This window comes from Canis lupus, chromosome 1, assembly GCF_003254725.2.
Source record: "Canis lupus dingo isolate Sandy chromosome 1, ASM325472v2, whole genome shotgun sequence".
In the NCBI taxonomy this organism is placed as follows: domain Eukaryota; kingdom Metazoa; phylum Chordata; class Mammalia; order Carnivora; family Canidae; genus Canis; species Canis lupus.
Genome location: NC_064243.1, coordinates 105,880,888 through 105,908,263, shown reverse-complemented (window position 1 = coordinate 105,908,263; position 27,376 = coordinate 105,880,888). Strand labels below are relative to the sequence as shown.

The following is a 27,376-nucleotide window of genomic DNA, read 5'->3' as shown; positions in this document are numbered from 1 at the left end:
GGGAACGGGCCTGAAGTTTTGGCCTGGATTCTTAAGCCTTTTTAGGAGTGGCTGGAGCCTGGGTTCTTGTGGGAGCAGGGGGCTGCTGCCACTAACTGGGAATGGAAGAAAGGTGAGTCTTCCGAGGGCGGATCGGGCCCGCCCGCTGCCCCCTGAGAGGCCTGGGATCTGGGAAGGCAGGTTTGGGAGGCACCGTGACCTGATTTCCCCTTTCCCTGGGGGCAACGGGACCAGCCCAAGCAGAACCCAGCGGCCTTGCTGCAATAGGACTGATGGAGGGATCCCTGGGTGGCGCAGCGGTTTGGCGCCTGCCTTTGGCCTAGGGCGCGATCCTGGAGACCCGGGATCAAATCCCACATCGGGCTCCCGGTGCCTGGAGCCTGCTTCTCCCTCTGCCTATGTCTCTGCCTCTCTCTCTGTGTGACTATCATAAATAAATAAAAATTTTAAAAAAAGGACTGATGGAGACAGACTTTAGGCAGGACCCAGGAGGGGTTTAAGGGAAATTCCCGTCCGGTGGCGGTTTCCTGTCTGCCCCACCGCCGCCCACGCGTTGCCCTTCCTTCACCCCACAACACAGGCAGAAGGAAAGCGCGGCTCCGCTCGTTTATTGTAAAATCATTCATTGAATCTAAATGAATTGAGACCCTTCTCCAGCTTGTCTCAGTCGGGTCCCCGCCAGGATTCAAACACCCAGGGGCGCGGGCACGAGGTGGGGAGCCCGACGGTGCATCGGTGGCTCACATGGCAAGCTGCAGCGCCCCTGATGTCATGGGGGTGAGATTTCCCATGAGGGGGCGTGGCCACGGGGGTGGGGCCCGGAGGGGAAGCCTCATTGGGCGAAGTTCCGAGGGGCGGGACTGTCTGCTGGAGAGGCTCCTGGAGCGGAGCTGCAGGTGAAGCTGTTCGGCTGGGATGGTACCAGCTGCGATGACGTCACAGAGGCGGGGCTACAGGGGCGAGGAGGTGTCTCCCCGCTGCTTTCCCACCCGGAGGGCCCTCAGGGCGCGGAGCCTGAATATTCAGAGCGCGTCTCCGGGCCGCTGAGGCCACGCGCCAAGACCTCTGAGGCCGGAGCCCTGCAGTACCCCGCTACCCTGCGCCCGCCCTCCTCTCTTGGTCGCCCAAGGCACGAGGGCTCAGTTGTCCTCCATGGTCTTTCGGATCCAGTCCACGTAGTGGCACACGCTGGTATACACGGCTGGGCGCCGGGGTCTGGAGCAGGGCTCGGCACCCCCAGACACCACACCAGCCAGGGTCCCGTTGCAAACCAGGGGGCCCCCAGAGTCACCCTGTGCGCAGCAGAAGAGCAAAGAAACTATTAAACAAGTGTACTCGTGATATGACACTGGCCACTTCCTCCCAGGAAGCGCCCAGTTTCCTCCTCTCCAGACACTTTGGTGTCCAGGTAGTCAGTCCCTCCTCCCTCAGACCCAGGAGTAAGAGCTCACAGCCCTCACCTCACCCCTGCACTTAGCACTCTGGGATCCTAGTCCCCTCTTCCCCCAGGATTTATTTATTTATTTGTTTGTTTATTTGTTTATTTATTTATATTTTTTTTTACATTTTGACCCAACGTTTATTGTCCTTTTACAACATGTCATTTTTGGTTTAGAAACTGCTTGTGATTAGTTTTCCAACATTAACACAAAAGCATGTAAAATAAAATCAACCTACTCTCTATATAAACACCCAGCAACTGTGGCCCTTCGTCCTACTGCCCAGGTTGGGTAGAGGGAAGAAGGGAGGGCTTGGACAGCACTGAGTGAAGTTCAGATGCTTTATTGTGTTCCCCCAGGATTTAATGTCTGTACTCCCAGTCTTCTCCTCCTTTAGAACCTAGAGTCTGGGCCTCCAGTACCCTTTAAATTCAGGAATCTGACTGAGGCCCCATCCTTTCCCAGAACCTAAGTGTCCCAGGTCCCTCCTTGCTTTCATCCAGAAATCCTGGGTCCTCAATTCCTTAATTCCCTAGGACCCAGGAATCCAGCAGGATACCCATTCCCCTCCTCCCCAGAGTAGGTCTCACCTGGCAGGAGCCTCGGCCCCCCTCCCAGAGGCCGGCACAGAGCATCCCATCCGAGATGTGGCCTGGATAAGCCCGATGGCAGAGTTTGTGTTCCAGGATGCTGATGTTGGCACACTGTAGCGTGAGTGGGTACTGCACTGTTGGCAAAAGGGGCCCACCCATAGAGGATCAACAGCTGTGCCCATCACACTCAGCAGCCCCTCCACCCAGACCCTTCCCTAAGAAGGACCCACGGAGACACAGCAGAAGACTCTCAAAGATAGAAACGAGAGACAGTGACAAAGAGAATTATAGGGTGAAAGAGAAATAGATGTTTGAGGAGGGAGAGAGACCCACAGAGAGAGAGAGAGAAACAGAAATAGAGCCCATGACAGGAGATAGACCCCTTAAGAGGAAAGAGATTCTTACGTGCAGGAATGAAGAGAGAGGAACAGGCCCAGATATGCCAAGGGAGAAGGCAATGAGAAAGGGAGGAGGCATTTGTGGTCATTGACAGAGACAGAGATAAAGACTTAAGAGATAGTAGCTACAGACAGGGAGACACAGCATGTATAATATAGATATGGATATAGATATGCATATGCCCACTTATATAATCTAGGGGCACAGATTCAGATGGGCTTGACAGGCAAATAGAAGTGGGTGGAAGGGACCTGTGCAGACACAGCAGCCAGTGGGGGGGGGGCACTGTAGGGGCCCAGAGAACCCATGTCTGAGCTGAAGGCAGCAGCCTCCACTGATCCTGCCCAATGGTAGCTATTTGGGGAATGTGGGTCTGGCGTTGCCAGTTCTTTTTCCCAGCAAACTAAGAAATTTGGCTTTTCTGTAAAATCTCCCAAGCTCAGACTATTTTTTCAAGGCGTTTTGAAAATGAAGACGGATGTGGGAGGCTAAATATGGCTAATGGGTTGCTGATTTGTGACTCTGAGAGAGAGGCCTCATTTCAACTCCATGATGTGTATATTTTCATATTTAAACATCTCTGAAATCAGGGAGTGTCTTCCAGCAAATGGTGTCATACAAGGATTAATGGGAACTTTTTCCCCCTGTTCTTATTGGTTGTAAATAATGATGCATCTTAAAATTTATAGCATCTTCATTTTTTCTCTTTCTATCATCTATCTATCTATCTATCTATCTATCTATCTATATCTATCTATCACCTATCATTTATTTATCTATCTACCTCAGAGATGAAAAGGCAGAGACAGAGAAATGGGGGGATTCAGACTCTCAGCCTGAGACACAAGGGATTGAGTTGTGGACAAGGCTGTACCCTTAGGACTGGACACGGCCCCCCAGCCTGAGATGAGACATTGGGTGCCTGGGGAGACGCAGGTCTGGCTGAGGTTGAGGGGCTGCACAGCAGGTCCCAGGTATGCCTTCCTGGGCAGACGGATCAGCATGATGTCATCACTATGGTCATGAGCCCTGAGATCCTTGTTGAACCCAGGGTGGGGGAAGAAATCCGTGGCCCGGAACAGTTGCTCTGGACCCTCCCATTGCCAGAGGTGGTGCTCCCCGAGGCGGACCCACAGATACCTGTTGGGACAGGCTTCAGAGGTCAATCAGGCTGTCCAACAAGGTGATACGTGCTTCAGAGGCCACACACTGTCTCTGGGCCCCCATCATTTCTGTATGACCCAGAGTGCTGTGTGATTTTAAGCAAGGCACACATCCTCTCTGGGCCCCAGTTTCTCACTCCTTCCATTTGTCTGCCTCTACCTTTGTAGCTCTCCCCTAAAAGCTTACACCCCTTCCTAGTCCCATACCAAGTAAGCCACCTTCCTTCCTGCCCCACCTGGAGCCTTGGTGGTGACCTAGGTCCCCTGGAACTGTGTAGGCACACAGGAGCTCCACCCACCACACAACAACAGCCCCACCCCCTGTCCCCACAGGTCTGGTGGCTTCTGTGGGGAGTGGCTCTGTGTGTGGGGTGTGTGTGTGTGTGTGTGTGTGTGTGTATGCATGGAGGGGGATGGGAAATGGAAAATCCTCAAGGTGGGGGTCATCCATGGCCTCAGGCTTTTCTTGTCAGCCTATCCCTCACCCTCAGTGCATGTCTTCCTGAGGCCTGACCTCAATCTTTCAGTCTATTTGTTCTGCTCTGGGTCCCTGCCCTGGACAGCTGCAGACTCTCTGGGGGGTGTACATGCCCATGCCTTGGTCTCTAACCTCTGATCTTAGGGACCAGGATTATGACTGTAAATTCAGGATTTGAGGAGTATGAGACGTTACTTCCATCTCTGTCACCTCATTGCCTGGACTCTGTGTCTGGAAAACCAGTCTCCCCTAACTCAGCTCATCCCCAAGCCTGAATCTTTTCTACTTCCACATCTTTGCTTCTCTCCTTAGCCTTTGGGGCTGAGATCTCCTGAGCCGAAAGAGGCATTATCATGGAGCAGTGCATGATGGGAAATTCCCACACAGCATTGTGTACTTCATTCAGCACCTGTACTTCATTCCTGGAGGGAAGAATATCAGAACAGGATGGACTGCCCCTTTCTTGAGGTAATATAGAAAGGATTTCTGCATCAGCTAGATTCTAATATTCTATTAGAATGTCCAGTATCTAAGATTCTAGAAATCTAAGATACTAACACTCTAGGAACCCACGATTCTAGAATTCTATGTTCTAGAATGTCATGAAACCAATATTCTAACATTCTAGATTTCTCTAGATCAAAGGTCTGGGGTTTTAAAATTATCTGAATGAGACAAGGATTTAAAGAGCCTAGAATTCAAGTATTCTGGGACTATAAAATGAATTTCATCAATCTATAATTCTATAATTTTATGATTTTAGAAATTTAAGAATCTAGGGTTCAAATAATTTGAGGCTCCAGAACTCTCTCAAAATTCTCTCAATTAAAACTTTGGGTATTTTAAGAGTCTGGAATGATAGCATTCTAGACTAGGATGTTTAATTCACTAGATTCTAGACTTTTATGAATCTAAGCTTTTAGAATTCTATTGATGTAAGATTCTAGAATTCTGCAAGTCACAGTATTCTAGGATACTGTGAATCAAAGATTCTAGGACCATGAGCTTTTATAGTCAATGAACCTAGCTAGAATATTGAATCTGGGGTTGTGCTATCCCATACGACTGAGCCCTTGAAATGTGACTAGTCCAAGTTGAGACATGTCATTTTGTGTAAAATGCATATCTAATTTCAAAAGTGTAGTATTTTTAAGAAGACTAAACTATACCATTCATAAGTATTGAAAAATGCATTGGATATTGATACACTATTTTGACCATGTCAAGTTAAGTCTATTATTAAAATTAACGTTAATCATTTCTTTTTCACTATTTGTAATATGTCTACTAGGAAATCTAAGCCTAGCTATGTGGCTGGAGTTACATACCCACATACAGCCACAGGGCAGTGCTGCGCTAGACTCCTCAGATTCTACCAGAACCTGAGTCTCCGATTCTAGAATTCACTGAAACTAATGTAAAATCTCATGGATCTGAGATTTTAGGAGTCCATGACTCTGGATTTTTCTGGGTCATAGGCTTTTAAGAGCTTTTAATTGTAGATCCTAATAGATTATTCAGGACCCTAGAATTTGGAGAGTCAACTCTAATTCTAATAGTCGAACTTTTGGGAATAAAAATGAAGGCTAAATCCTTCCCAACTGCAGCTCCCTCCCTCCTCTACCAAAAGCCCCTCAGCCCCCTCACCTCCAGCCCCGCCCCAGTGGTGCCCCGGTCACTTACGGCTTGTGGCAGTGGGCAGCTGTGAGCAGCCAGCGGTCACTGATGAGGGAAGCCCCACAGAAGAGACGGGTGAGGTAGAAGAGCCCGGCCTGCCAGGGCTGCGAGTTGGGGCGGCATTCCTCAGCCCCAATGGCTCGGGTGTCTGCCCAGCCATGCCCTGGGGTTGGGTGGAGGCAGAGGGGTCAATGGTGAGCACGATGGGAGGGCTGGGGGAGAGGTACTGAGATGCCTAGTAAGAAGGAGTGGAAGCCTGCAAGCTTCCTTCAAGGGCAAGCTGCCTGGTGGGCCTCCTGGGACCATGGAGGCGCAGCAGGATGGACTACAGGAGCCTCACCTGCCAGGAAAGAAAGCAGAGCACAGAAGAATCCCAGCCTCATGGCCTTGGGGTGCCTGGGTCTTGAGCATACGTTCAGGCGAGCAGTCCCTCTTGAAGGTAAGCCATGCCAGCTCCTTCCTCCTCTCTGGGGCCGCCCCTGTGATTAATCTGGGTTGGGAAATGTCCCAGGGGGAGGGGGAAGCCCTGAGGCCTTGACTGGGGGCCTTGAGAATGGAGGCATGCAGGGGGACCCCCCTGCAGGATGAGCTGGTGGCCTGCTGGGCAAGGTTTGGGCTGAATGGGGAGGAGCCCTAGGATGTGGAGTATTCCTGGGATCTCCAGAGAAGGGAACCCTCATTCCCAGGATCTTGGGAGGCAGGACCTGGATACAGGATATTCTGTGGTCTGGAGGAGGAAGAGAGAGAGAAAAATGATCCCTGAGGCTGGGTCCTGAGGTGGAAGCAAATTTATCTTGAATGAAGTTGTGGTGAGCTGGGACCAGGGTCCCAGGCAGGCTAGAGGGAGATGCAGGAGGACTCCCCAGAAAGCAGGTGAGGGTTGGGAGAAAGAACAGAGACTCAGTAGAAATAAGGCAGGCAGGATGAGGCAAGGCAGAGAGAGAGAGAAAATTTAAAAAGAGAGGACAGAGATACAGAAGGATCCAGGGTGAGAGAAGGAAAGAGAGAGACAGACTGAGCAAGGCAGAGACCACAAAGGGCCATACACGTGCACACACCCTACAGAGCCCTCCTTGCTCTGGGCATCTGGGCCCCTTCTCGCAGGGACAAAGGCTTCTCCTAGAAGATTGAGGAAATATGGTCCTAACTGGATTAACTCACTCTCATCATAAACTACCCTACCCCCATCTTCATATTCCTACCACCTAAGACCCACATGCCCAACCTGCCTGGAACGAAACACTTTGCTTTTCTCTTAATACCACCAGATCTTGGCTAAGTCCTGAGAACGTTGCCCATTTTTTCATCTCCCCCCTCCCACTATCCTTCCTACCTGCCTCTCTCCCTATCTTTCCTCCTTATCAGGTGGGCAGCCCCTGCAGGGCCAAACCCCAAGTCTGATTCATCTCTGTGTCCCCAGAATCATCTATTCAGGGCTGAGCTCTTGGGAGGCCTCAGGAAATGTTAATTAAATGAGTGAATGCCTTTCTCCATAGTCTTCTTTTCCTGGTAAACTCCTACTCATCCTTCAAGAGTCAACCTAAATGTCCCCCACCCCCAAGTCTTCTCTGATTTCTTTTTCTTTTTTAAGATTTTATTTATTTATTCGAGAGAGAGAGAGAGAGAGAGAGAGAGAGAGAGGCAGAGACACAGGCAGAGGGAGAAGCAGAAGCAGGTTCCATGCAGGGAGCCCAACATGGGACTCGATCCTGGGTCTCCAGGATCACGCCCTGGGCTGAAGGCAGATGCCAAACCGCTGAGCCACCCAGGCTGCCCATCTTCTCTGATTTCTTAAGGAACAGTACATCTTTTCTTCCCTGAGCTCTCGCAGACTCCCCCACTTTCTGTTGTAGTAAGCCTGATTATCACTCTGGATCTGGGCTCCCCTTGGATGCATCACTTGGTGTAGTGGTTTAGAGCATAGATTCTGGAACTGGACCACCTAGATCCAAATCTCAATGCTGGCAATTTTTAGGTGTGTTACCTTGGGCGAGTCACTGCACTTCTCTCAGTTGGCCCATCTATTAAGTAATAATAATCCAGGTTGAGGGGTGATTGAGTGAATTAGCCCATGTGAAGCACTTAAAACAGCGCCTGGCACATGGTAAGCATTCAACAAATGTAATAAGTCTCCATCTCCTATAGAGTCCTGCACTGCTCCCATTATAATACACATCACTCGTGGTTGTAGGGTGTCTTACTCTCTCTCCAATCAGGGAGGTCCATCCTTGAAACCAGAGACTGAAGAGCCACTATGTGTTAAGCACCATACTAACTGTTTTCGGTAACACCTTAATAGCTACCTTTTTAAAAATTGTACTTATTTTTTTTAAGTAGGCTCTATACCTAGCATGGCACTTTACACAGGGCTTGCACTCATGACCATGAGATCAAGACCTGAGCTGAGACCAAGAGTCTGATGCCCAACCAACTGAGCCATCCAGGTGCCCTATGATAGCTACCTTTATTGGCCATACTCTGTGCCTGGCAGGTAAGCATTTCATATATATGATCTCATTTAATCCTTGGAAGGGTCTATTCAATCTCTATTCCACAGAGGGGAAAACTGAAAGAGAGCATTCCAGTAATTTTCTCAAGGTCACAAAGTAAGTGACAGAAATACATTTCCTTCTCTACCTATTACACTCTTACTTACCCTTTTAAACCCCATGCAAATGTCCCCTGATCTGAGAAGACTTCCCTGACTCTGGAAAGAGTGCATGGCCTCTCCTGAGGGCACCCTGTGCCTCTTTCTGGTACAGCGCTGATCAGTTTGTGTTGTTTATCCAACGATGCATTGAGTGGCTTCTGTGTGCCAGGCACTATGCCAGGTGCTTAAAATCACAGTGAATAAATCAAAGCCTCTGCTTCCATGGACTGAGTCCGGAGAGAGAGGGGACAGATCATTATGCAGTAAACAAATAAATGTGGTCATTTCAGCTCTAACAAGTGCTGCAAAAGAAATAAACTAAGCGAAGGATTGTTGTCCAGGTGAGGGCAGAGGACCCCTTTAGCTAGGGCAAACCTGGAAGACCTCTTTGAGGAGGTGACCTTTGAGTAGAAACCTGAATGAGTAGAAACCTGAATGACAAGAATGGAAATCTTGCCTGTCCCCCTGACCTGACTAGCAGCTCCTTGAGGGTAGAGTTCGAGCTGATTCATCTCCAGGACCTAGAGTAGAACATGACTCAGTAAACACTTGTAGCGTGATGACTAAAGGAACGGGTGATTTGCCTTTAAAAACGAATCGAGTTCCCACCTTCTTCACTCTGAGTCTCCCATGACAAACTCAGCTGATATGCCTGATTGGCGCTTCCTGGGTGTGCTAATGGGGGCAGAGGAAGGGAGCTGGAGAGGCTCTGTGCTGGAAGCTGTGTGCCAGTCTTCTGTGGGCTTCGTGAGGGCAGGGACCTTGATATGGTCACCACAAGGGTCCCAGTGCCCAGCATCAGGCCTGTAATCTAATAGGGGCTCAGTAAATTGGCGTTTGAAAGGGGAAACAAGGACAACCAGTGCTGGATAGAACATTTCTGTTGTGCATAGGTTCACCTGATGTTACATCTCCAGAGTCCAGGCTAAGTGGAGACACCCAAACATCTGTTAGCTCTGCCTGGATTCTGTGTAGAATACCACCAGGGTAGGAATATTTACATGGAGACACTTTCAGGGTGAAGAAAAGAGCCCTTCTCCTTCTAAATTTTCAGAGCGAGATTTCCAAGCCAGTTTGGGATAGGGTGGGGATGGCAATGGATTGGGAGTTGTGGACATTGAGTCAGAGGAAGACAATGACGATACAATGGAGCTGGGACTGGAGCTTGTGATTGGTGAGGGGATGGAGAGGGATCTAATAAAAAAAAAAAAATTCCCCTAAATCTCAGAGGACTTCTTTACATGGACTTAGCAACTAAAGCAGGAAGAGTCCCTCTGGTCTTAGAGGCTGAGATGGATCCGGGGTGAGGTCCCTTAGGGTCCAGTGGCCCCAGGAAGGCAAAGAAGGTACCAGATGACTCAAGAGTAGCCCAGCTCCTGCTGGGACAGGAGGAACTAGTGTTGGGTGGACACAGATGTGGGAAACAGTGGGAGGGAGGAAGGAAGTGGTTAAGGGGCACTTCATGGAACGTGAGAGGAGGGAGAGGAATGTGATTCTCCCATCAGCCCTGAGATGGGCATTGCAGATGATTAGAGCAAGGGGGCTTGGGATTTGGGGCTACCCCTGTGCTTTTCTCCCCAGGACACAGGGTCACATATGTTCGTTCTCACCAGGACCTGTTCACAGATCATGACCACAGGTAAAATTTAGTCAGGGATCACCAACCCCTGCATTAATGCTTTACTGATAATTACCATAGCAACCTACACACTCGTTTCATATGATCATCTCCGCATAATGCATCTATGAGGTAGGCACTTCATTGTCCCCATTTTCCAGGTGAGGAAATAGGGGCCCCAAGAGGGTACTTAGCTTACAGGAGGTCACACAGCAGGGAGTGGTAGAGGGAGGCAGGTTGAGTGCGTGACAACTTCTCTGAGAGACTGGGTGACCACCAGCTTCCTTGCTTCTTTTGAATAAAACTTTGTCCCACTTATGGCTTCAAAGTGTGCAGAGAGCAGCAATAGGCAGGGGGAGGTAGTTTGAGGAGAGGAGAGATGTTTGAGGGTGTGGATGGGCAGCAAAGGTTCAAATAGGGCAGGGGGAGAGTTCAGCCCCTGCAACTTCAGAGGAAGTAGCAAGAAGGCAGCTGGTGGTGTCCGCGGCCTCTGGGTCAGTTGGAGCGTATGGTTTTCTCTATCCAGGAGTTGTATTTGCAGATCTGAGTGTAGACAGCTGGATGCTGAGCAGAGCCGCAGGGGTAAACACCCCATGACAGGATACCCTGCAGGGTCTCATCACAGACCAGAGGGCCACCAGAGTCACTCTGGGGGGAGGAAGGAGATCAAGTAAATACAACAATCCAAAGAAAAATAAATTTAAAAAATACACCAATCCAATGGCTGCCACTTGGGGGTCTGGGATAGTGATAAGGAAGGGATCTGGGTGGGATTTGGAAGGGATTTGGCTAAAGATGAGGTTGGGGCGGGGTTGGGATTAAGTATGAGCTTGGGTTGGGATTGGGCTGGTTTGGGGGTTGTGGACATCAGATAGGGGGATGCAAACGAGGATGTGCTGGAGCTGATACTATAGCTTGTGGCAGATGAGGGGATGGAGACAAATGGAGAGATAGGGATGGGGTGGGGGCTTAGGAATGGCCTAAAGATGGGAATGCAGTTGAGGAGAGGGTGGGAAGTGGGTAAGGCCTGGCACAAACAGGTGGAGCCAAGGACCTAGAGTCAAACATGGGGATGACATTGGGGTAGGGATGGGATAGTGTTGGACATGGGGTGATGCTGGGCTGCGGTTGGGGACAGGGATGGGGCCTTCTGATTTCTCATAACTTCCTTATCCTGGCTCCCATGAGTCAGACACCCTCCCTGGCCAGTCCCTACCTGGCAGGGGTCCTGACCCTGGTCCAGTCCTGCACACATCATGTTGTTGGTGACCACACCAGGGTAGAAGACCTCGCACTCTTTAGGGCTCAAGACAGTGACCCTGGAGCAACTCAGGCCCTTGTTGTATTTCACTAATGGGAGGAAACAGTAGGTAAACCCATTGCCAGCCCCCAATCTTCCAGGACCTGGGAATCCATGCCCCCAATTCCCTCCTCCCTCAGACCCAGAAGTCCTGGCCCTCCAGGTATTTCCCAGGATACAGGCCTCAGGGCCCCAGCTCTTGCCTCTCCGGGTAGCTGTGGTGCCCCAGCCAGCAACCTGGCACTCATCTCCAGGCTGGGCACAGCGGTAGGGCAGGCGCAGGGTCTGGATGCGAGGCCCCAGCACAGCAGGCCTGGCCAGCTTTAGCAGCATGAGGTCATGCTCGTCTGTCCGCCTGGGCAGGATGGGGCCGGAGCCATGGTGGTACTTGGGGTGGATAATGGGGTGAATAGTCCGGCGGAGCTGCTTGCCCTGAAGAAGGAGCAGGTGGTCGTCCCCTATGCGAGCCCACAGAGGCCTAGGGAGGGAAGAGATATATGGGGGTAAAGCCTTCTTAGGGATTGGGACCAGACTCTGGGTCCCTGGGTGGGAGGGTACTGGTAGCAGGGTAGGAGCTTGGACTCCTGGGTCTGAGGGAGGAGTGGAGGAGGATCTGAGTTCTTGAGGGAAGTATGATTAGGGGTTTGGGTCTCTGAGTTCTGCAAGAATTGAGGGCTGGGGGCCCATCTGGGTAAGCTGCCGCTTCCCTCCTGCTTCAGTGGGGAATCGAGGTGGACAGTTTCCTTACTTCTAAATGCCTGACCACAGCGGACCTTGGCTTCTGTCTGTTGCATTCAACTATCTACACTTCAATGGAGCCCAAGGAGTATCAGCAAGACGGGGGTGGTGGAAGGGCCCAGAAACGCTTAGAAGGACCACACCGCCCCCTGGCGGCCACAGCACAACCCCACCTCTCCTCCTAAGGAAAGTCCTCCAGAACTGACTCCCACCCACTTGGGGTCAAGTGCCCCAGCCCTTCCCGCCCCCTCCCCCGGGCCTGCCTGCACAGCCCCTCCGTGGCTGCCCCGAGGAGTTCCCCCTACTTGCTGTTCCCGCAGTGCGCGGCCGTGAGCACCCAACTCTTGTCCACCAGGACGCCCGCGCAGTGGAACGAGAGGCCATTGAAGAGGGACACCTGCCAGGGCTGCGAACCGCGCGCGCACGGAGCGCCGGAGACCACAAGGTCCAAGCCCGTGTCGTTTCTGGGGAGCAGCACTGCCTCTGCGACTGGAGACAGCAAAGGGGCGGCGATCAGAGCACGCAGGGCAAGGGCTGGGTTTAGGGCTGGAGCTGGGGGGGGTGGGGCGGGGGCCAGAACCAGAGAAGCAGGAGGAGGGGTTGGTGGAAATTGGGGATCCTGCAGGAACCGAATGGAAGAGGGAGGAGAAGGACGGTGGTAAAGGGGAAGGAGGCAGGAACGGAGCGGTCTAGAGCGAGGAGCGCGAACTGGGTGGATCTGGGGGGACCGGGACAGAGCGCAGCAGGAATGGAGCGCGACGGGGCCACCAGGGGGCGATAGAAGGCGGCGGAGCCTGGGGAGCGGGGCCGCGAGCCGCGCGGCTGGTGCGGAGCGGGCCGAGGGGCGGGGGCCCCAAGCTGTAAGGCAAGCTCGGGGAGAACTGGAAGGAGCAAGAAGGGGGCGAGAACAGGATGGGGCAGAGAGAGGGGACGGGGTTAGGAAGGGGCTGGGAAAGGAAGCCGGGAGGAGGAAAGAGTAGGGACCCAGGCGGGGGGCGGGGGGCAGGACCCCCTGGAGCGGAGCTCGGAGAGGGGCGGGTCTGACTTAGGGGCGAGCCTCCTCCGGCTGGGCGGGTGGGTCCCGCGGCCCCCAGGGGAGGAGTGGTGCGCGGGGGTTCGTACTAAGAGCACAGTCTCCCAGGGACCTCCCGCCAAGCCCTGTCCCCCGCCTCACCCCAGAGTTGCGTCACGAGCAGCGGCAGCAGCAGCCTCGCCAAAGCCCGCGCGCCGGAGGCGGTGCACAGGTGTAGGTGCGGGGGTCTCATGGCCTGGACCGGGGCTGGGGGGCGAGGGCGGGTTAAAGAGAAGCCCGGTCAGAGACACCCCCACCCCCACCCCCACCCCACCGCGCCCGTCCGCCGGGCCTGAGCCAACCCAGCCCGCGGGGACCCGCTTAACCTGAGACGCAGGGGCGGACGGGCGATTCCGGCCCGAATACCAGAGATGGGCACAATTAGCCTAACGACGCCCCTCGTGGCCTCCTCCTGACCTCCCTACACCCGGGCTTTCCCCGGCTGCCCACTGCCCAGCAGGATTTGGGGTTCGCCCTCCTCCACAGATGGGGCGGGGGTCCGAGGCTCAGAGGCGCTTGTCATAGATGGGGAAACTGAGGCTCAAACAGAGCTGCCCGCCACCCAAAGGTCCCCACCCATGCTCTCGCGACCCTTCCCTACTAGGGTGAAGTGCATCCCACCTCACCTGGGAGTCGCTGCTGGGAAAGAGGGAGAAGACCCAGAAGTGCCTCTGCCCCACCGAGTGGGCTGCCCGACTCCTCTGCCCCCGGACCCCTGGCCTGGCCTTCCCTTTTAACCTCAAAGAGCCCGGAAATTCCCCCACCCTTGCCCCCAGGGATTCACTCCCTCCCTTTCCCTCTCCCTAATTATGCCGTGGGTGAGGCTGGCACCCAACCTGGGCCCCAGATTCCTGCTCTGGGAGGGGCCCCGGGAATACAGGCTTCTTCTGGAGCCCCAAACACCCTTTTTGGAGCTGGATTCCATGGGGATTCCCCAGGTCTCCTGTTCCAAGAAGTCTTCTCAGGTGAGGAGAGACGATGCCATGTCCCCGGGGAAGCTTCAGGGTCTCAGATAGTGTGGAGGGAGGTGATTGTGACCAAGAGACAGAGGAAGATAAACAGGAAATCAGACCTAGTGCCTGAGAAAAGCTAGAAGGCTGGCTCAGAGAGAAAAAAGCAGAAAGATAAGATGGCTATATGGAAGGAGAGGGTCGTAGGCACATACTGAGGCGCACGGAGACAGAAAGGGAGCAGAGAACGAGGCAGAGTCCCAGAGCCAGCGCAAAGCTCTGTGCGGGGCTCACTCCCTCAGCCGGAGAAGTGGGTTCACTGTGTATTCCAGGGACTTGTGCCCCTCTTCCTCCTGCTGGGGGGTAGGGGGGTACTGCCCCTTACATCCATGTGTGGTCACATCACATCCTCCCTGCCACCTGTGTGTCTTCAGATGACACACAGGCCCATGAGTCACAGGAGGCCAAGGCCACAGAGGAGCGTCAATATCACCTGGACCAACTCCCTCCTTCCAGGTGAGGAATCCAGGCTCAGAGAAGGCAGTGACTCACAGAAGGCCACACAGCAAATCTACCTAACAACCAGGATGCCTCAGTTCCAGCTCTGGGCTTTTAACTCCTCATGCCAATGACCTCCACTGAAAGGTGAGCAGAACGTCAAAAAAGATCCTGAGTTCTGGACTGTTTGTCAAGCATTTTCTCCAGTGGGAACTGAGTCAACTCCAGAGGTTGTCCGGCTCGGCGCTACCCAACTGAACTCTCTCCAACGGTGGCAATGCCCTCTATGCGCTGGTCAGTACAGCAGCCATATCTGGCTACAGAGCATCTGATAATGTGGCGACTGTGACTGAAAAATTACTTTTCTGATTTCGGGTCATTTCCATTTAAACGGCCCCTGGTGGCCAGTAGTTGTCCTCCTGGCCAGGACAGATCTGGAGGAAGTACTTGGCATGGACATTGGAAAGAAAAACAGCGATAGCTCCTTTTAATAGGTCTTAATTATGTACACGCTGACTTACCTATTGTGCTATCATTCTTTTACCTGCACGATTTTACAGATAAGAAAACCGAGTTTCCATCAAGGCGGTTTCGCTCGGTTGTTAGGAAAGCACCTTGCTTTAAAAAAAAGAAAAAGAAAAAGAAAAAGAAAAAGAAAAGAAAAGAAAAGAAAAGAAAAGAAAAGACCCTGCTTTAGATTCTTTGCTCTCCTCCTTACTGGCTGTGTGACTGTGAGCAAGCGACTTGTTTCTCTTGCCCAGTTTCCTCATCTGCAAAATGGGCATAATAATGCCACTTAATCCTTGTGACAATTAAGTTAGTTGATATGTTTAAAAGCCCTTGGACCAGGGCCTGGCATATAGTAAGCATTCCAAAGATTCATTTGTTCAGTAAGTATTTATTGAAACCTTGGGGTGAGTGCCAGGAGCTGTCTTTGGGGCTGGGGATACAAAAGGGAACCAAACAACTATTATCTCTCCCAGAATCACAAGTCAGTACAAGGAAGGATTTGACCCCCGAGCCTCACTAATTCTAAACCCTAGGTTGATTATTAAGCTGCACCGTCTCTCATGGTCAAGGAGGCTGAAAAGAAAATACATAAAGGCGACCTCGCTCAGGCTTGACTATTAGAATGAACAAGAGCCATGTTGCCAAGTAGGGATTAGGGGGGTGTTGGGCTGGTCCCGGCTAATTATTTTCCATAGTCTTCCGGATCCAATCTACGTATTTGCAGACCTTGGTATAGACACCAGGCTTTCTGGTGACAGCACATGGATCCTGGCCCCAGGAGATAATGCCTTGAAGAGACCCGTCACAGACCAGAGGGCCCCCAGAGTCACCCTGGGCATGGAGAGAGAGACAACCAGTCAGAAAGGAGCAGTGGCCATGGGAGAGGGGCAGGGTTGGGCACTGTGTCGGGTAGGAGATGGGGATTGGGTTAGGAGTGGGGTGAAGATTAAGGATGGGGTTGGTGAGATGACTAGGGGTGAAGTTGGAGCTATGGGTGGCAGTAAAGATGGGGTCAGGGTTGATTGGAGGATGATTGGGGCTGGAAATAAGGGTGGGAATGTGGATGGAGCTGGAGATCCCGTGGAGGTTAAAAACGGGAACCAGGGGTGGACATGGAGTTGGGATTGCAGGGGGAGACGGAGTTAGGGTTGGGAATGAGACTGTGGACATTGATAAAGAGACGGTTGAGGTGAGAGATGGGAGTGAGGCTGTGGCAGGAGACCCAGGCCCTGCCCCCTGACCTGGCAGGAGTCCTTTCCCGATTCCAGAACACTGGCACACACCATGGTGTTTGTGATGTTGCCAGGGTAGGCCTTCTCACACTCCTCGTGGTTAATGATGGTGATGTTGGCACATCGCAAGGTGTGGGGCAGTTGCACTGTGGAAACGGCACAAAGGGGTATGGAAAACGAAGAGCCCCTGGTCCCCTTCCCCACCTGCAGTACCTCCTCTGTACCCACACTGTGGCCAGTCCCCGTCCTTCTTGCTTGACACCAACTCATCTCTCTCCTTGTAGCCATAGCACCAGGAATGCTAGCGAGTAAATTTATTATGCCAGCTGTTCTATATATACTATCTCTGATGCAGCCCTGGTAGGTGGGTGTGATTAGCCTCATTTTATAGAGAAGAAAACCTAGGTTCAGAGAGGTGAAGCCAGGTGCCTGCAGTCCTACAATTAGTAGGCTATGGATCTGGCACATTGTGTCTGACTCTGACACCCAGACTTTTGTCTCTACCCTCCCCAGCTCTCTTCCCCTCTTCTCTTTGATTAATCCCACCCCTGACACGCCCCAGGGAGCTTCCTCTCCTACTCTTGTGCTCTGGGACTCTCCCCTTTGAAGATCCTCTGGTTCCCTCTGTTCTTCCACAACCGTGATCACCCGCCCCCCCTCCTCCGCGCCCCCCTCTGGAGCCCCTACACTGGGGGCTGGATGTGGAGCCCCAGCCCGAAACGAGGCAGCGGGTGCCAGGGGTGACACAGTGTGATGACAGGGTGAGTGGTCGCACAGCCCAGGTGATGAAGGCTGCTCTGGTCATCTTCACCAGCATGATGTCATTGCGGTGGTCTTTGTTGGGGAGGCTATTGTTGAAGTCTGGGTGGGGGAAGGACTCGGTGGCCGATAGGGTCTGCTCGCACCCATCCCGCCGCTGGAGGTTGTGCTCCCCCAGATGAACTACATATCGGCTGAGGTGGGAGAGATGGCGGTCAGAGATGGAAGGTGGGGGAGAGGCAGGAGAGGGGAGGGATAGGGAGAGACATGGGGAAGGGGTGAGTGCACCTGAGAGGACAGAGGAATATAGCTCCACTTCTGACCTCATCCTCATTTCCCACTGAAGCCTCCTTTCCAACTATATCCCCATCCCAGCACCCAACCCCCTTCCCAGCACCATCCCAGTTCCCATGCCTTCCATCCATCCTTCCATCCTGGCTCCTTGTCCATCATCCATGCTACCCGGCCCATGCCCATCTCAGACCCTGTCATATTCTCCCCATCCCCAAGCCCCTCTCCATCCATCTCTCCATCTCCAGCCCCCTGCTGGCCCGCCCCAGCCCCCGCACCCACGGCTTGCGGCAGTGAGCTGCTGTCAGGAGCCATTTGGGAGCGATGAGGGTTGCCCCACAGAGCAGCCGTGTCTTCTGGAACAGAGCCACCTGCCAGGGCTGGGAATGAGGAGAGCACTCATACCCCTTGATGATCCTGGTCTCTGCCCTTACATGCCCTGGAGGGAAGTGAGGGCAAAAGAGGGGGCTCAGGCATAAGAGGACTCCCAGATGTGGGGGTAGGGAGAACAGAGGAGTGGGTGGCCCAGGCCCTAGCCTGGTGTCCCACTGGGATGCACTGTCTGGATGGACCGGATATTAAATGATTGAAATCTTTCTGTACTGGTTGCTCAGTGGCTACTGTGCTGTGCTGTTTGTGTCTTCTGCCCCACTGGGGCTGCCCTGGCCCCTCCCCTGGGACCCTCCTTGACCTCTCCCCTTTGTAACATCTAAAGGGATTATGCTTGGCCCAGCAAGGGGCATTCAGGACTTCATTATGGCTCATATATCCATTTAGACGCCCTATGGGTTAGCCCTATGGGTTGTTCTATATTTTCAGCATTGGCCCAGTCAATATCTAGGCATAGAGGGTTGAGGGATCATAGAGACTGGAAAGGGAGGCTCCTGCCCCCCGCCATCCCCCACCATACCTGTCACCAGAGCAAACATGATTAATCGAAGAATCATCATGGCCTGGAGAGGGGAGGGGCAGGCTCCAGGTTCTTCTGGAAACAAGAAGGGACAAGGGGCCTTGATCACTTTATGGGGCGACTAGGGAGGGACAGGTTCATGCCCTCTCCTCCCTTCCTGGCCTGCTCCGGCTCCCCCGCAGAGAGAAACAACAGGGTTTTCACAACGTCCCAGCCTCCAAACCTTTAAAATAAATCTATGGTATCAAGGTAACCTTGGGGGGGAGCTGATCTTGGCTAAAAGCTTCTTGTAAGTAGCCAAGGAGGATGTGGCAGATGCTGGGAGGGGCTTTGACTGGGACAAGTCATTGGCTGGCCCTGTTTCAAGTCAGCCAGCGTACCTGCACCTGCGAGATGCATTTGGGAGCATGTTTTCCCTCTTGCCCACCTGAGACCCAGCCAGGCCCCAGCAGCTTGGGGCAGGAGAGCAAAGGGAACCAGTGCCACCCAGCATCCACCCCAGGGTGATATGGGCCCTATGAGGGCTGCCTGGGGTGCGGTAGGGGGTTCAGCCTGGGACGGTGCTCAGACCCTGTCCTTCTGAATCCCTGCCCCTTTGAAGGACAGCCAGATATAACTGGGTGGGGCTGACCAGGAGAAGGGTCTATGCCCTCAGCTGCCCTGGCCTGCAGTGGGGGAGGGGTGGGGGTGGAGGGCTGGATTCAGCTATCAGAGCGGGGATCAGAGGTCACTGAAGTTGGGGACAGCCAGTCGGAGAGACAGAGAGACAGAGAAGCAGAGGGCACCCACCCCAGCTGAGAAGGATAGAGCAGAAGGTACAGAGATAGAGGAGGCCTGGCTCACCCCAGGAGTGCAGGCTCCTGCAAGAGGGTCTTCCCTTCCCTCCCGACTCACGCACCCACGGGCTTTGGGACGGGGACTCTGGGTGCCCACTGGTGGCACTGGCAGCTGCCGCGGTGTGGCTCAGAGGCAGATTGGGTCAGAGCATCAGGCACCAGGCAGGTGCAGGATGGCCTGGATGACTGGGCCTCCTGGCCCTGCCTTACTGCCCTGGGGGTGGGGTGTGTGTGCCTGCCCACCGCCTGCCTGCTTCTGTCACCTCCCCAAGCCCCTCTTCTCTCTGTTTCTCCCTCTACGCCCTGCATCCTTCCCCGTCAGGCTGTCTGTCAGTCTGTGAGTCTGTCTCTTCATCTCTGTCGGTTGCTGCCTCTCTTGAATGCTGCGTGTCATGTTTCTCTTTGCCTCCCTATGCCTGTGCCTTTCTCTCTCTCTCTCTCTCTCTCTCTCTCCTCCCCCTCCCTCCCTCCCTCTCTCTCTCCCTCTCCCTCCTCCTCCATATCTCTTTCTGCAGGACTGCTTTAAAACTTTATCTTTCTTTGTGTCTCTCTGTCTCTGCCTCCGTCCACCTCTCTCTCTCTCTCTCTCTCTCTCTCTCTCTCTCTCTCTCTCTCCCCACCTGGATCTCCCAGCCTCTGTGTCTCTCCTGTCCCTGCTCCTCCCTCCCCACAGACCAAGCCCAGGTGGGCCTCTGACCTTCTCTGGGCCCTCCCTTCTCCATTCCAAGGAGGGGGGAAACTGGGGCGTCACAGAGGTGGGGCTGCTGCCAGCCGAAGGGGCAGGACGGGAGGGTGGGGGAGGCAGGTTGGGGCCTGTGGGAGTCAAGGCTCAGGAGAGGGAGTCAGCCCTCTTGCAAGGCCCCAACCCCTTGTGCTCCTCTGGGGCTTCCCTTCTGCCACACTTCCCTCCACCCCCCTCTCCTGCCTCTGCCTCCCAGGAACCCTGGGGCCCCCCAAATCCAGCTGTGGCACTTACTCGCTGTGAGACTTAGGTCCGATGACTTCCGATGAAGTCTGAGCCACCTCAATTTCCTGTCTGCCGATCCCTCTATCTCCGGGCCTGCTTGTTATCAGTGAGATCTTCCTGCCTCCCTGTCTTGCCCTCCTCTCTCCCCTAACCAGAAGTGGGGCAAGATGACTGGGTATGGGCTCCTAAGGCAGCCAGCCCTGGCCTCAAACCCCGGCTCTGCCTCTTCCTACCACAGTGACGTGAGCCAAGGAACTCCACCCCGCTGAGGCTCAGTTTCTTCATCTGCGAGATGGGGGGACAGCCCTGCCTTGGGGTGGTTGGGATGAGGACTCCACGGGAGCCAAATGTAGCAGACTCCCAGCAGGAAGATTCCCACACCATCACCATCACCCCTCACTCTCACACCCCCTAGCTCCCCTCCCATTCACTGAGGAGAAGCTCCCTTTGCACCTCCTGGATGGCGGTGAAGACAGAACCCAAGGGATGGGCAGGACTATTTTAAGACCTAGGCTGTGTCCTCCTGCTTTCCAAGGCTACACCCCACCTTCTATCATTACAGACGTATTAAAATGAACCCACATCCCACATTAAATATAATGTGTGCTCCACAACTCCAGCAAAGCGAAGTCAGAATTGGCTAGGTGGAAGAGTGTTATATTTTATAGATATTTAATTTGATGGTCATGAATTTTGATTTTTTCAATTTTCATTTGGTATTTCGGGGCCAGTAATATTTCCCCCCTCAGGTCTTTCATGAGCATGGTTCCTAGAGTGCTGGATGGAGGGGGAAGAAATGGCCCTCATTTTTATTGTTATGAGTAACTTTCTCCACCCCATTGCTGTGTGACCCCCTAAGGGAAAACCCTCGCCCTCTGTGATCTCTATTTCTACACCTGTGAGTAGGAGAACTGATGAGCTTCCCTCCTGCGTCCACCAGCACTAGGATATCAAATAGACAAACATCGTTCCTTCCAGTTATATTTATTCGGATAGTCAGACATTCCTCCCTCCCCCGACCACGGGACCTAGAAGCGCTGGCTGGAGGGGGAGTTCTGGGAGGAAGATCCCCAGCCCAAGAAGAGTGGGAGCCAGGGGTGATAACGGAAGAGGTGTTGATGCTCGGAGGGTTCAGTCAGTGTAGCCCCCAAGCTGAGGGGTGGAAGGTGGAGGTGGAGGGAGCACGTTAGTTGTTCCTCATGACCATCCGGATCCAGTCCACATATTTGCAAATATTGGTGTAGACTCCCGGGATGCCTTTTTGGCCACAAGGCTCCACGGTCCCCCAGGACACCAGACCCTGAAGGACGTTTCCGCACACCAGGGGCCCCCCAGAGTCGCCCTGGAATACAGAAGGAGAAGGAGCACCGAATGAATACGGGAGAAATCCTGTTCTCATTTTCCTTTCCCCGATCCCCAAGCCCATCGCCAGGCCTTGAAGACGGTGGCTCCGACCAAGCCGGGTTATCAGAGAGTAGAGCATTGCTGAGTTCCCACGTTCCTGGCACAGCGATGACTGACCAATAGAGAAGAACACACTGTTCCTGGGGGGCCAATCCCAGGGAAGGCCGGGCCCCATAAAGGGGCAGGGAAGGGGGCTCTCAAGGACATTGGCTGGAGCTCTGGCCAATGAGCGAAGAGAGTGTCTTCAATGACCAATCTCGGGGAAGGAGGTGGGGAACCGTGAGAGTCCTGTAGAGGATGACTGGCTGGGACCCTGACCAATGAGGGAAAGAGCACAACCACTAGTGGCCAATCCCAGCAAAGGAAGGCGGGATCTATAAACATTCTCTCAGGCCCCGAGGCTGGAGCCTTGGCCAGTCAGGTGGGGCAGCCTCCAACCCGGAGGACCTAAGAGAGCAAGGTAGCAGAATTCAAGGGCAGGAGAGTCCACCAGCCTCCTTTCCTGCCTCCATCCTAGATCCTCTCACTCTTGCCTGGGCCAGCATCAATTGGAGGACATATGGAGAGAGACAACCGGTTACACGCCTCAATTCCAAATCCTTGCCAGCTCTTTACCTTCCCCCATCTTCTCTTCGTCTCTTCCTCTTCCTCTCCTGTGCCCCTCCCATCTTTCCTTCTCTGTTCTCTCCCTCCCTCCCACCCCTCCTTCTCTCTGCCCTCCTTCCATCACCTGGGTCTCCCTGCCTTATCCTGCGCCTCCCCTTCTTTCTGACCACATCTCTCTCTCCCTCATCCTCCCTGCTCTGTCTCCTACTTCCAGCCTGGGTGACCAGGCACTGACTGCGTCCACTCACCTGGCAGGCATCCGCCCCTTCGGTGCCGCTGGCACACACCATGTTGTCCGTGATTCTCCCTGGGAACACAGCCCGGCAGGCAGCACTGGAAACAATGGAGACATTGAGGCACTGGAGCAGGTCCGGAAATGGGTCTGGAATGGAAGATAGAAGCCACAGCGTTCCCCAAAGCTCCCTATTTGGGAGCCACCTCCCCCCACTCAAGGAAGCAAGTATAAGTCTATACCCTGCCCTTTTCCTGTGACCCCCCACTACAATCTGCAAACTTCTAAATTTCAGATTTATGACCTCATTTCATAGTGACCCTTGCCCCAGTTCATTGACCCAGTCTCCTGACCTTTAACCTATGACTCTGAGTGCCATAACTCGAGACATTCTTTGTCTCTCCAACCTCAGAAGCAACGAATCTGGACCCACTTTTATTCTTAAATTCCAGATGCTCTGACCTTTAACCTTCAGTCTTATACTTAGATCGCAACTTGACTTCAAGTTAAGGTCCCTCTCTGTCTCCAGACCCCACATTTCTTGTCTTCTCTTAAGCTTTCTTTTTTTTTTTTCTCTTAAACTTTCAAACTCAGCTATAAACCATTGGTCCCAACTCCAAAGTGACTTATAATCCCTGTTTATTTGACCCCGGACTCCATGACCCCTAACCTCTAGGGCTTCAAATCCCAGACCAGTGATCCCTGATTGAATCCTAGTTTCCACACTCAGATTATGGCCAGCTTGTGCAACATCTGGATCCCATGTCCTCAACTCTACAGTGACCTCTAACACCAGAGTCCATGACCCCTGACTCCAAGATCCTATCTCTATATGCCCTTTGCTACAGTTTGATGGCCCCTGCCATTGCTCTGGCTTCTAACCACATCCCTGACCCATGACTTCTGGCTTTGTACCCAACCCCTTAACTACTTTGAATCCCAAGACCCCTGATCCACCATGATCTCTGACCCCAAACCACAATCCTCATGTTTGACTCTTGATCCATCCTTCCGCTGAAATGGCATGACTCCTGATCTCTCACCCTACACCCCAGACTTTGCCCATCCTGAACCCTGACCCCGATGCCCCCTTACTCCAGAGTTGATTGGTGATGCCCCAGCCTGAGATCTGGCATTTGGTGCCAGCCACTGCACAGGTGGTGGGCAGGGGAAGGGGCTGGATGCTGCGAGTCAAGGGGACGGGGGTGCCCAGTCGCAGGAGCCGGATGTCATTGTCATGGCTGTGCTGGGCTCCCTGGTAACTGGGGTGGGTCATGGAGAAGCCACTTCGCCGAATCTTCTCCGTCCAGTCCAGCCTGCTGAGGCTATGCTCCCCCAGGCGCACCCAGTACCTGCTGGGGGTCAAGGTGGCTCAGCGAGGGTGGGGTGGGCCCCTGGCTCCCAGGCCCCACAGCCTCTCTCTGCTGCTCTGCACCTCCATGGCCATCCTCACTTTCTGACAAGCTTGCTCTATCTCTCTCCATCTCTCATCTCTTTCACCATCTTTCCACTTCCCCTGTTTGCCTCCTTCTCCTCCTGAGCCCCTGCATCCCTGTCGCTTTCTGATTCTCTTCACTGAGGCAGGGACATCCATCTGTCATGCTCCCTGCTCTGTTCCCACCACCTAGAGGCTGCCTGGGCTGTCAGTGGAAGCAAAGAGTGAGTCATGAGACAACTCTCTCTGTTCTTTCCCTGAATCAATCCATTCTTTGTGCCTGAAATTCCTTTTGAAAAAAAGCTCAGAGTTTCAGACCTAGAAATCCCGGTCTCCTCATTTTGTAGATGGGATCGCTGAGGCCCAGAGAGATTGCCCAGGTTGGGTCAGGGAAAGCCTGAGTGGTGACTGAGGTCATATGGGAAGGAAGGGGAACATGAGGGAATGGGAACAAGAAGGTGGGCAGGTGCCAGGACCCTTCCCGCCCTCCACTCCACCCACCCCACCTAGCCCCAGCCCAGGCCCATTGTTGAGGAAGTCCTATTTCTTGTCTAAACTATTTCTTGTCTAACCTCTTGCTGCAGGACCATCTCCTCACTCCTTGGCACCTCCCTCTTCTGAACCTCTACCCTGAGGGCTCCTCTCCCATCACCCTTCCTTTGCCTACCCCTGGAAGGAACCACCCAGACAGGGACTTACCTGCCACTGCAGTGAGCAGCTGTGAGGACCCACCTGCGGTCAATGAGGACCCCCCCACAGCGCAGGTTGGCGCCCTCAAACAGCCCCACCTGCCAAGGCTGTGAGTGACGGGCACACTCCTTGCCTTTGACAATCTTCTCTGTGGCCGGTTGGCTGAGCCCTGAGGACAGGGGTGTGGGCCAGAGGGATGGGGTCAGAGATCTAGAGATTGGGGATCAGAGATAGGAAGAGAGATGCAGAGATGAAGACAGAGAGAGGAAGAGAAAGGTTAAAAAACAGAGAGATGCTTAAAGAAAGGAGGGAGACAGAGACAGAGATTCACAGATAGAGAGAAGAGAGAGGGCATAGTGACAGGAAGAAACAGAGTAGAGATTGATCAAGATTCAGGGGGACAGAGGTGGCAGGGCCCCGAGACCCAGAGGTGAGTGGAGGCACAGAGGCAGCCTCCTACCCTCTTCAGTGCCAGGCTGGGGACCAGACCTGGAAGGAAGTTAGGGCCTCCTGTTGGGGAGAAAGGGACCCCCCCACCCCGGGGAACTCACCAGTAACACAGAAGAGCAACAGGATGCTGGAACCCAGGGTGACCCACCTCCAGGTCCTGGGAAATGTGGGGGAATCTCAGAGATGGCCCTTTTCCTGCCAACCTACCCCTCCTGCCAGCAACTCCAAGAGGACGACAGGATGCCTGCCCATTCCCCTCTCTGTCCACCTTGGGTGTCACCCCATTGGTGATCATCTGCCCCCTCCTCACCTTGTCCCTCTGCCTGCTGGGTCCTCCATGTGGTTGTCACAATTTCAGACTGTCTGTCTCTGCTCTCTCTGTCCACTACCTGCCTTCCTGTCATCCACCCACCACTCTGCTAGTCAGCTCTCCCACTGTCCACCTGGCTTCTCAGCCACCTGTCATGCTGCCCCACCTGTCCCCCTCCTTCTGTCTGTCTGCCCCAGACCGGCAGCTGACACAGCTTTTAACTCTCTTTGTCCCAGCCCATGCAATTTCCGGGTTGAGGGAAGAGGACCAGGAAGACATGGGGTGGGGCACCCTCTAATCCTGTAGAAACTCTTCTCAGCTAATGGCACCTAATTGAGCTTTACAATGAAAGGGGGGAGGGGGCGGGGGAGAGCCCTGGATGGTTGTGGGGGAAAGATTCAACCCCACTCTTTCTCCCTTCCTCTCCAAGCCAGCACCCGAGACCCGTGACTCAATGTGATCTGGGAACTGGGTTCTAATCCCGTTTCCCGGTGAAGAAGGCTCAGGGAGGGTGGGGCACCAACACTAGGCCCCTCCCCACCCTGTGCAGAAAGTGGGCAAGAGGGTGAGTGGCTAAGAGCTCAGAACAGTGCAAGAGAGAGGCTGAGAAAGCCAGAGCAGAGAGAGCCCAGACAGAGAAGAGAAGGAAGAGATTTCAAAATAGGGCATCAGGAAGAGACTGAAGACATTTCCAAACGAGTTCCCCTGGAGTTGATCCTAACTGAATCTTCTAAAGGCACAGTCCACCTTGTTCTCCACCAAGAAGCCCGCTCTTCCTATCTGCACATGGTCGATTTATCTAATTCCATGAAACTTTGTGGGGTTCTTTTCCTTACATGAAGGCCTCCACTGAGAAAGGGACAGGCGACTGAGAGAGAACCAGGGACAAGACAGTCTGTGCTTTCTTCAGCTTTTGATTCATTTTGAGATACGAGCTAACTCAACACCTCTCTATTTCTGGATAGCTGGGGGCTCTGCTTTATTGAGGTGCAATTTGCATGTCATAAAATTCACCCTCAGCTCCATTCCAGAGCTGCCATCTGGAACACACACCATCACTGCCGGTTCCCATGGCTTTTCAGGAGAAGCTGGAAATTCAGATTTATGGTAGGACATTTCCTGATTTTAAAATATTGGCAGGGCACCTGACTGGCTCAGTCAATAGAGCATGTGTGACTCTTGATCTCAGGGGTTGTAAGTTCAAACCCTACACTGGGTGTAGAGATTACTTAAAAACAATAAGAAAACTTTAAAATAAAATCAAATATTGGTAAACAACAACAACAAACAACTATGGGCCCCACCTCTCTCTCTCGACTTCTTTCTGACTCTACTTTTTAAAAATGCTTTATTTTTTAATGATTTCATTTATTTGAGAGAGAGAGATAGTGAGTGAAAGAGAGCATGAGTATGGGGGGAGGGAGAAGCAGACTCCCCACTGAGCAGGGAGCCCCATGAGGGCCTTGATTCCAGGACTATGGAATCACAACCTGAGCCGAAGGTAGACGCTTAATCTACTGAGCTACCCAGGTGCGCCTCTGCCTCTACTTTTTAAAAGTAAAACTCATATAACATAAAATTTAGCACTTGAACCATTTTCAAGTCCACAATTCAGTGAATTCCACCACACTCAAAATACTCTGCAACCATCACCACAATCTAATTCCAGGACATTTTCTTCACCTCCCAGAAGAGACTCTATACCCATTTGACTGAGGTCCATCACATGAGGAATGGTAAATAAAATATGGTCTATCCACACTACAGAGCACTTATTCAGCCAGAAAAAGGAGTGTAGCACAGACACCTACAGTATAGATGAATTTTGCAAACAATACGCTAGGTGAAAGAAGACAGTCACAAAGGCCACATGTTGTATGGTCCCATGTTTGGTGCAAACATCCAAAACAGGCATCTCCATAGGGACAAAAGCAGATTGGTGGTGCTGGGGCTGCAGGGAGTGGGGAGTGGCAACCTAGTGGTTCTCTTTTGACATACAGACTGGCAGCTTGTGGCTCCTGGAAAAAGCAAATCCCTTCTTTTGTAGCTGGAGGCTTAAAAAGGGCATGGACTGGCTCACAGCCTCCGGCCCTCAGGGAAAGCTCTGAGCACTTTTGCCACCCTCCCTGCCTGCCCCCCCACCCCTCACCCCTGCCGAGAGCTCCCTGA

General features: G+C 53.2%; 4 protein-coding genes across 5 annotated transcripts; all 4 read right to left on the bottom strand.

The window, feature by feature from the left end:
- Positions 1-587: 587 nt before the first annotated feature.
- KLK9 (kallikrein related peptidase 9) lies at positions 588-9,920 on the bottom strand. Its single transcript, XM_049108607.1, has 5 exons — positions 6,090-9,920; positions 5,756-5,912; positions 3,306-3,571; positions 2,030-2,166; positions 588-1,292 (listed from the first exon to the last, which is right to left on the bottom strand). The coding sequence occupies exons 1-5, from the start codon at positions 6,130-6,132 to the stop codon at positions 1,140-1,142; spliced, it is 756 nt and encodes a 251-aa protein (XP_048964564.1). The 5' UTR covers positions 6,133-9,920; the 3' UTR covers positions 588-1,139.
- A 119-nt stretch (positions 9,921-10,039) lies between these two features.
- Positions 10,040-13,877, bottom strand: KLK10 (kallikrein related peptidase 10). The gene is made up of 6 exons (XM_025424095.3): positions 13,754-13,877; positions 13,230-13,334; positions 12,361-12,544; positions 11,521-11,795; positions 11,234-11,367; positions 10,040-10,665 (listed from the first exon to the last, which is right to left on the bottom strand). Exons 2-6 carry the CDS (start codon positions 13,318-13,320, stop codon positions 10,513-10,515), a joined length of 837 nt encoding a protein of 278 aa, XP_025279880.1. The 5' UTR covers positions 13,321-13,334; positions 13,754-13,877; the 3' UTR covers positions 10,040-10,512.
- Positions 13,878-15,453: 1,576 nt separating this feature from the next.
- On the bottom strand, positions 15,454-20,360 carry KLK11 (kallikrein related peptidase 11). The gene is made up of 6 exons (XM_025424097.3): positions 20,090-20,360; positions 18,278-18,352; positions 17,650-17,806; positions 17,005-17,270; positions 16,327-16,463; positions 15,454-15,916 (listed from the first exon to the last, which is right to left on the bottom strand). Exons 2-6 carry the CDS (start codon positions 18,315-18,317, stop codon positions 15,764-15,766), a joined length of 753 nt encoding a protein of 250 aa, XP_025279882.1. The 5' UTR covers positions 18,318-18,352; positions 20,090-20,360; the 3' UTR covers positions 15,454-15,763.
- Positions 20,361-21,048: 688 nt separating this feature from the next.
- On the bottom strand, positions 21,049-25,585 carry KLK12 (kallikrein related peptidase 12). 2 transcript variants are annotated; one of them, XM_025424094.3, is made up of 6 exons: positions 25,208-25,585; positions 24,999-25,054; positions 24,457-24,616; positions 23,418-23,674; positions 22,339-22,472; positions 21,049-21,422 (listed from the first exon to the last, which is right to left on the bottom strand). In XM_025424094.3, the coding sequence occupies exons 1-6, from the start codon at positions 25,234-25,236 to the stop codon at positions 21,267-21,269; spliced, it is 792 nt and encodes a 263-aa protein (XP_025279879.1). In that variant the 5' UTR covers positions 25,237-25,585; the 3' UTR covers positions 21,049-21,266. The 2 variants fall into 2 exon arrangements, with proteins under 2 accessions (XP_025279879.1, XP_025279878.1); XM_025424093.3 differs by having other exon boundaries at positions 23,418-23,677; positions 25,208-25,580.
- Between the last annotated feature and the right edge of the window lie 1,791 nt (positions 25,586-27,376).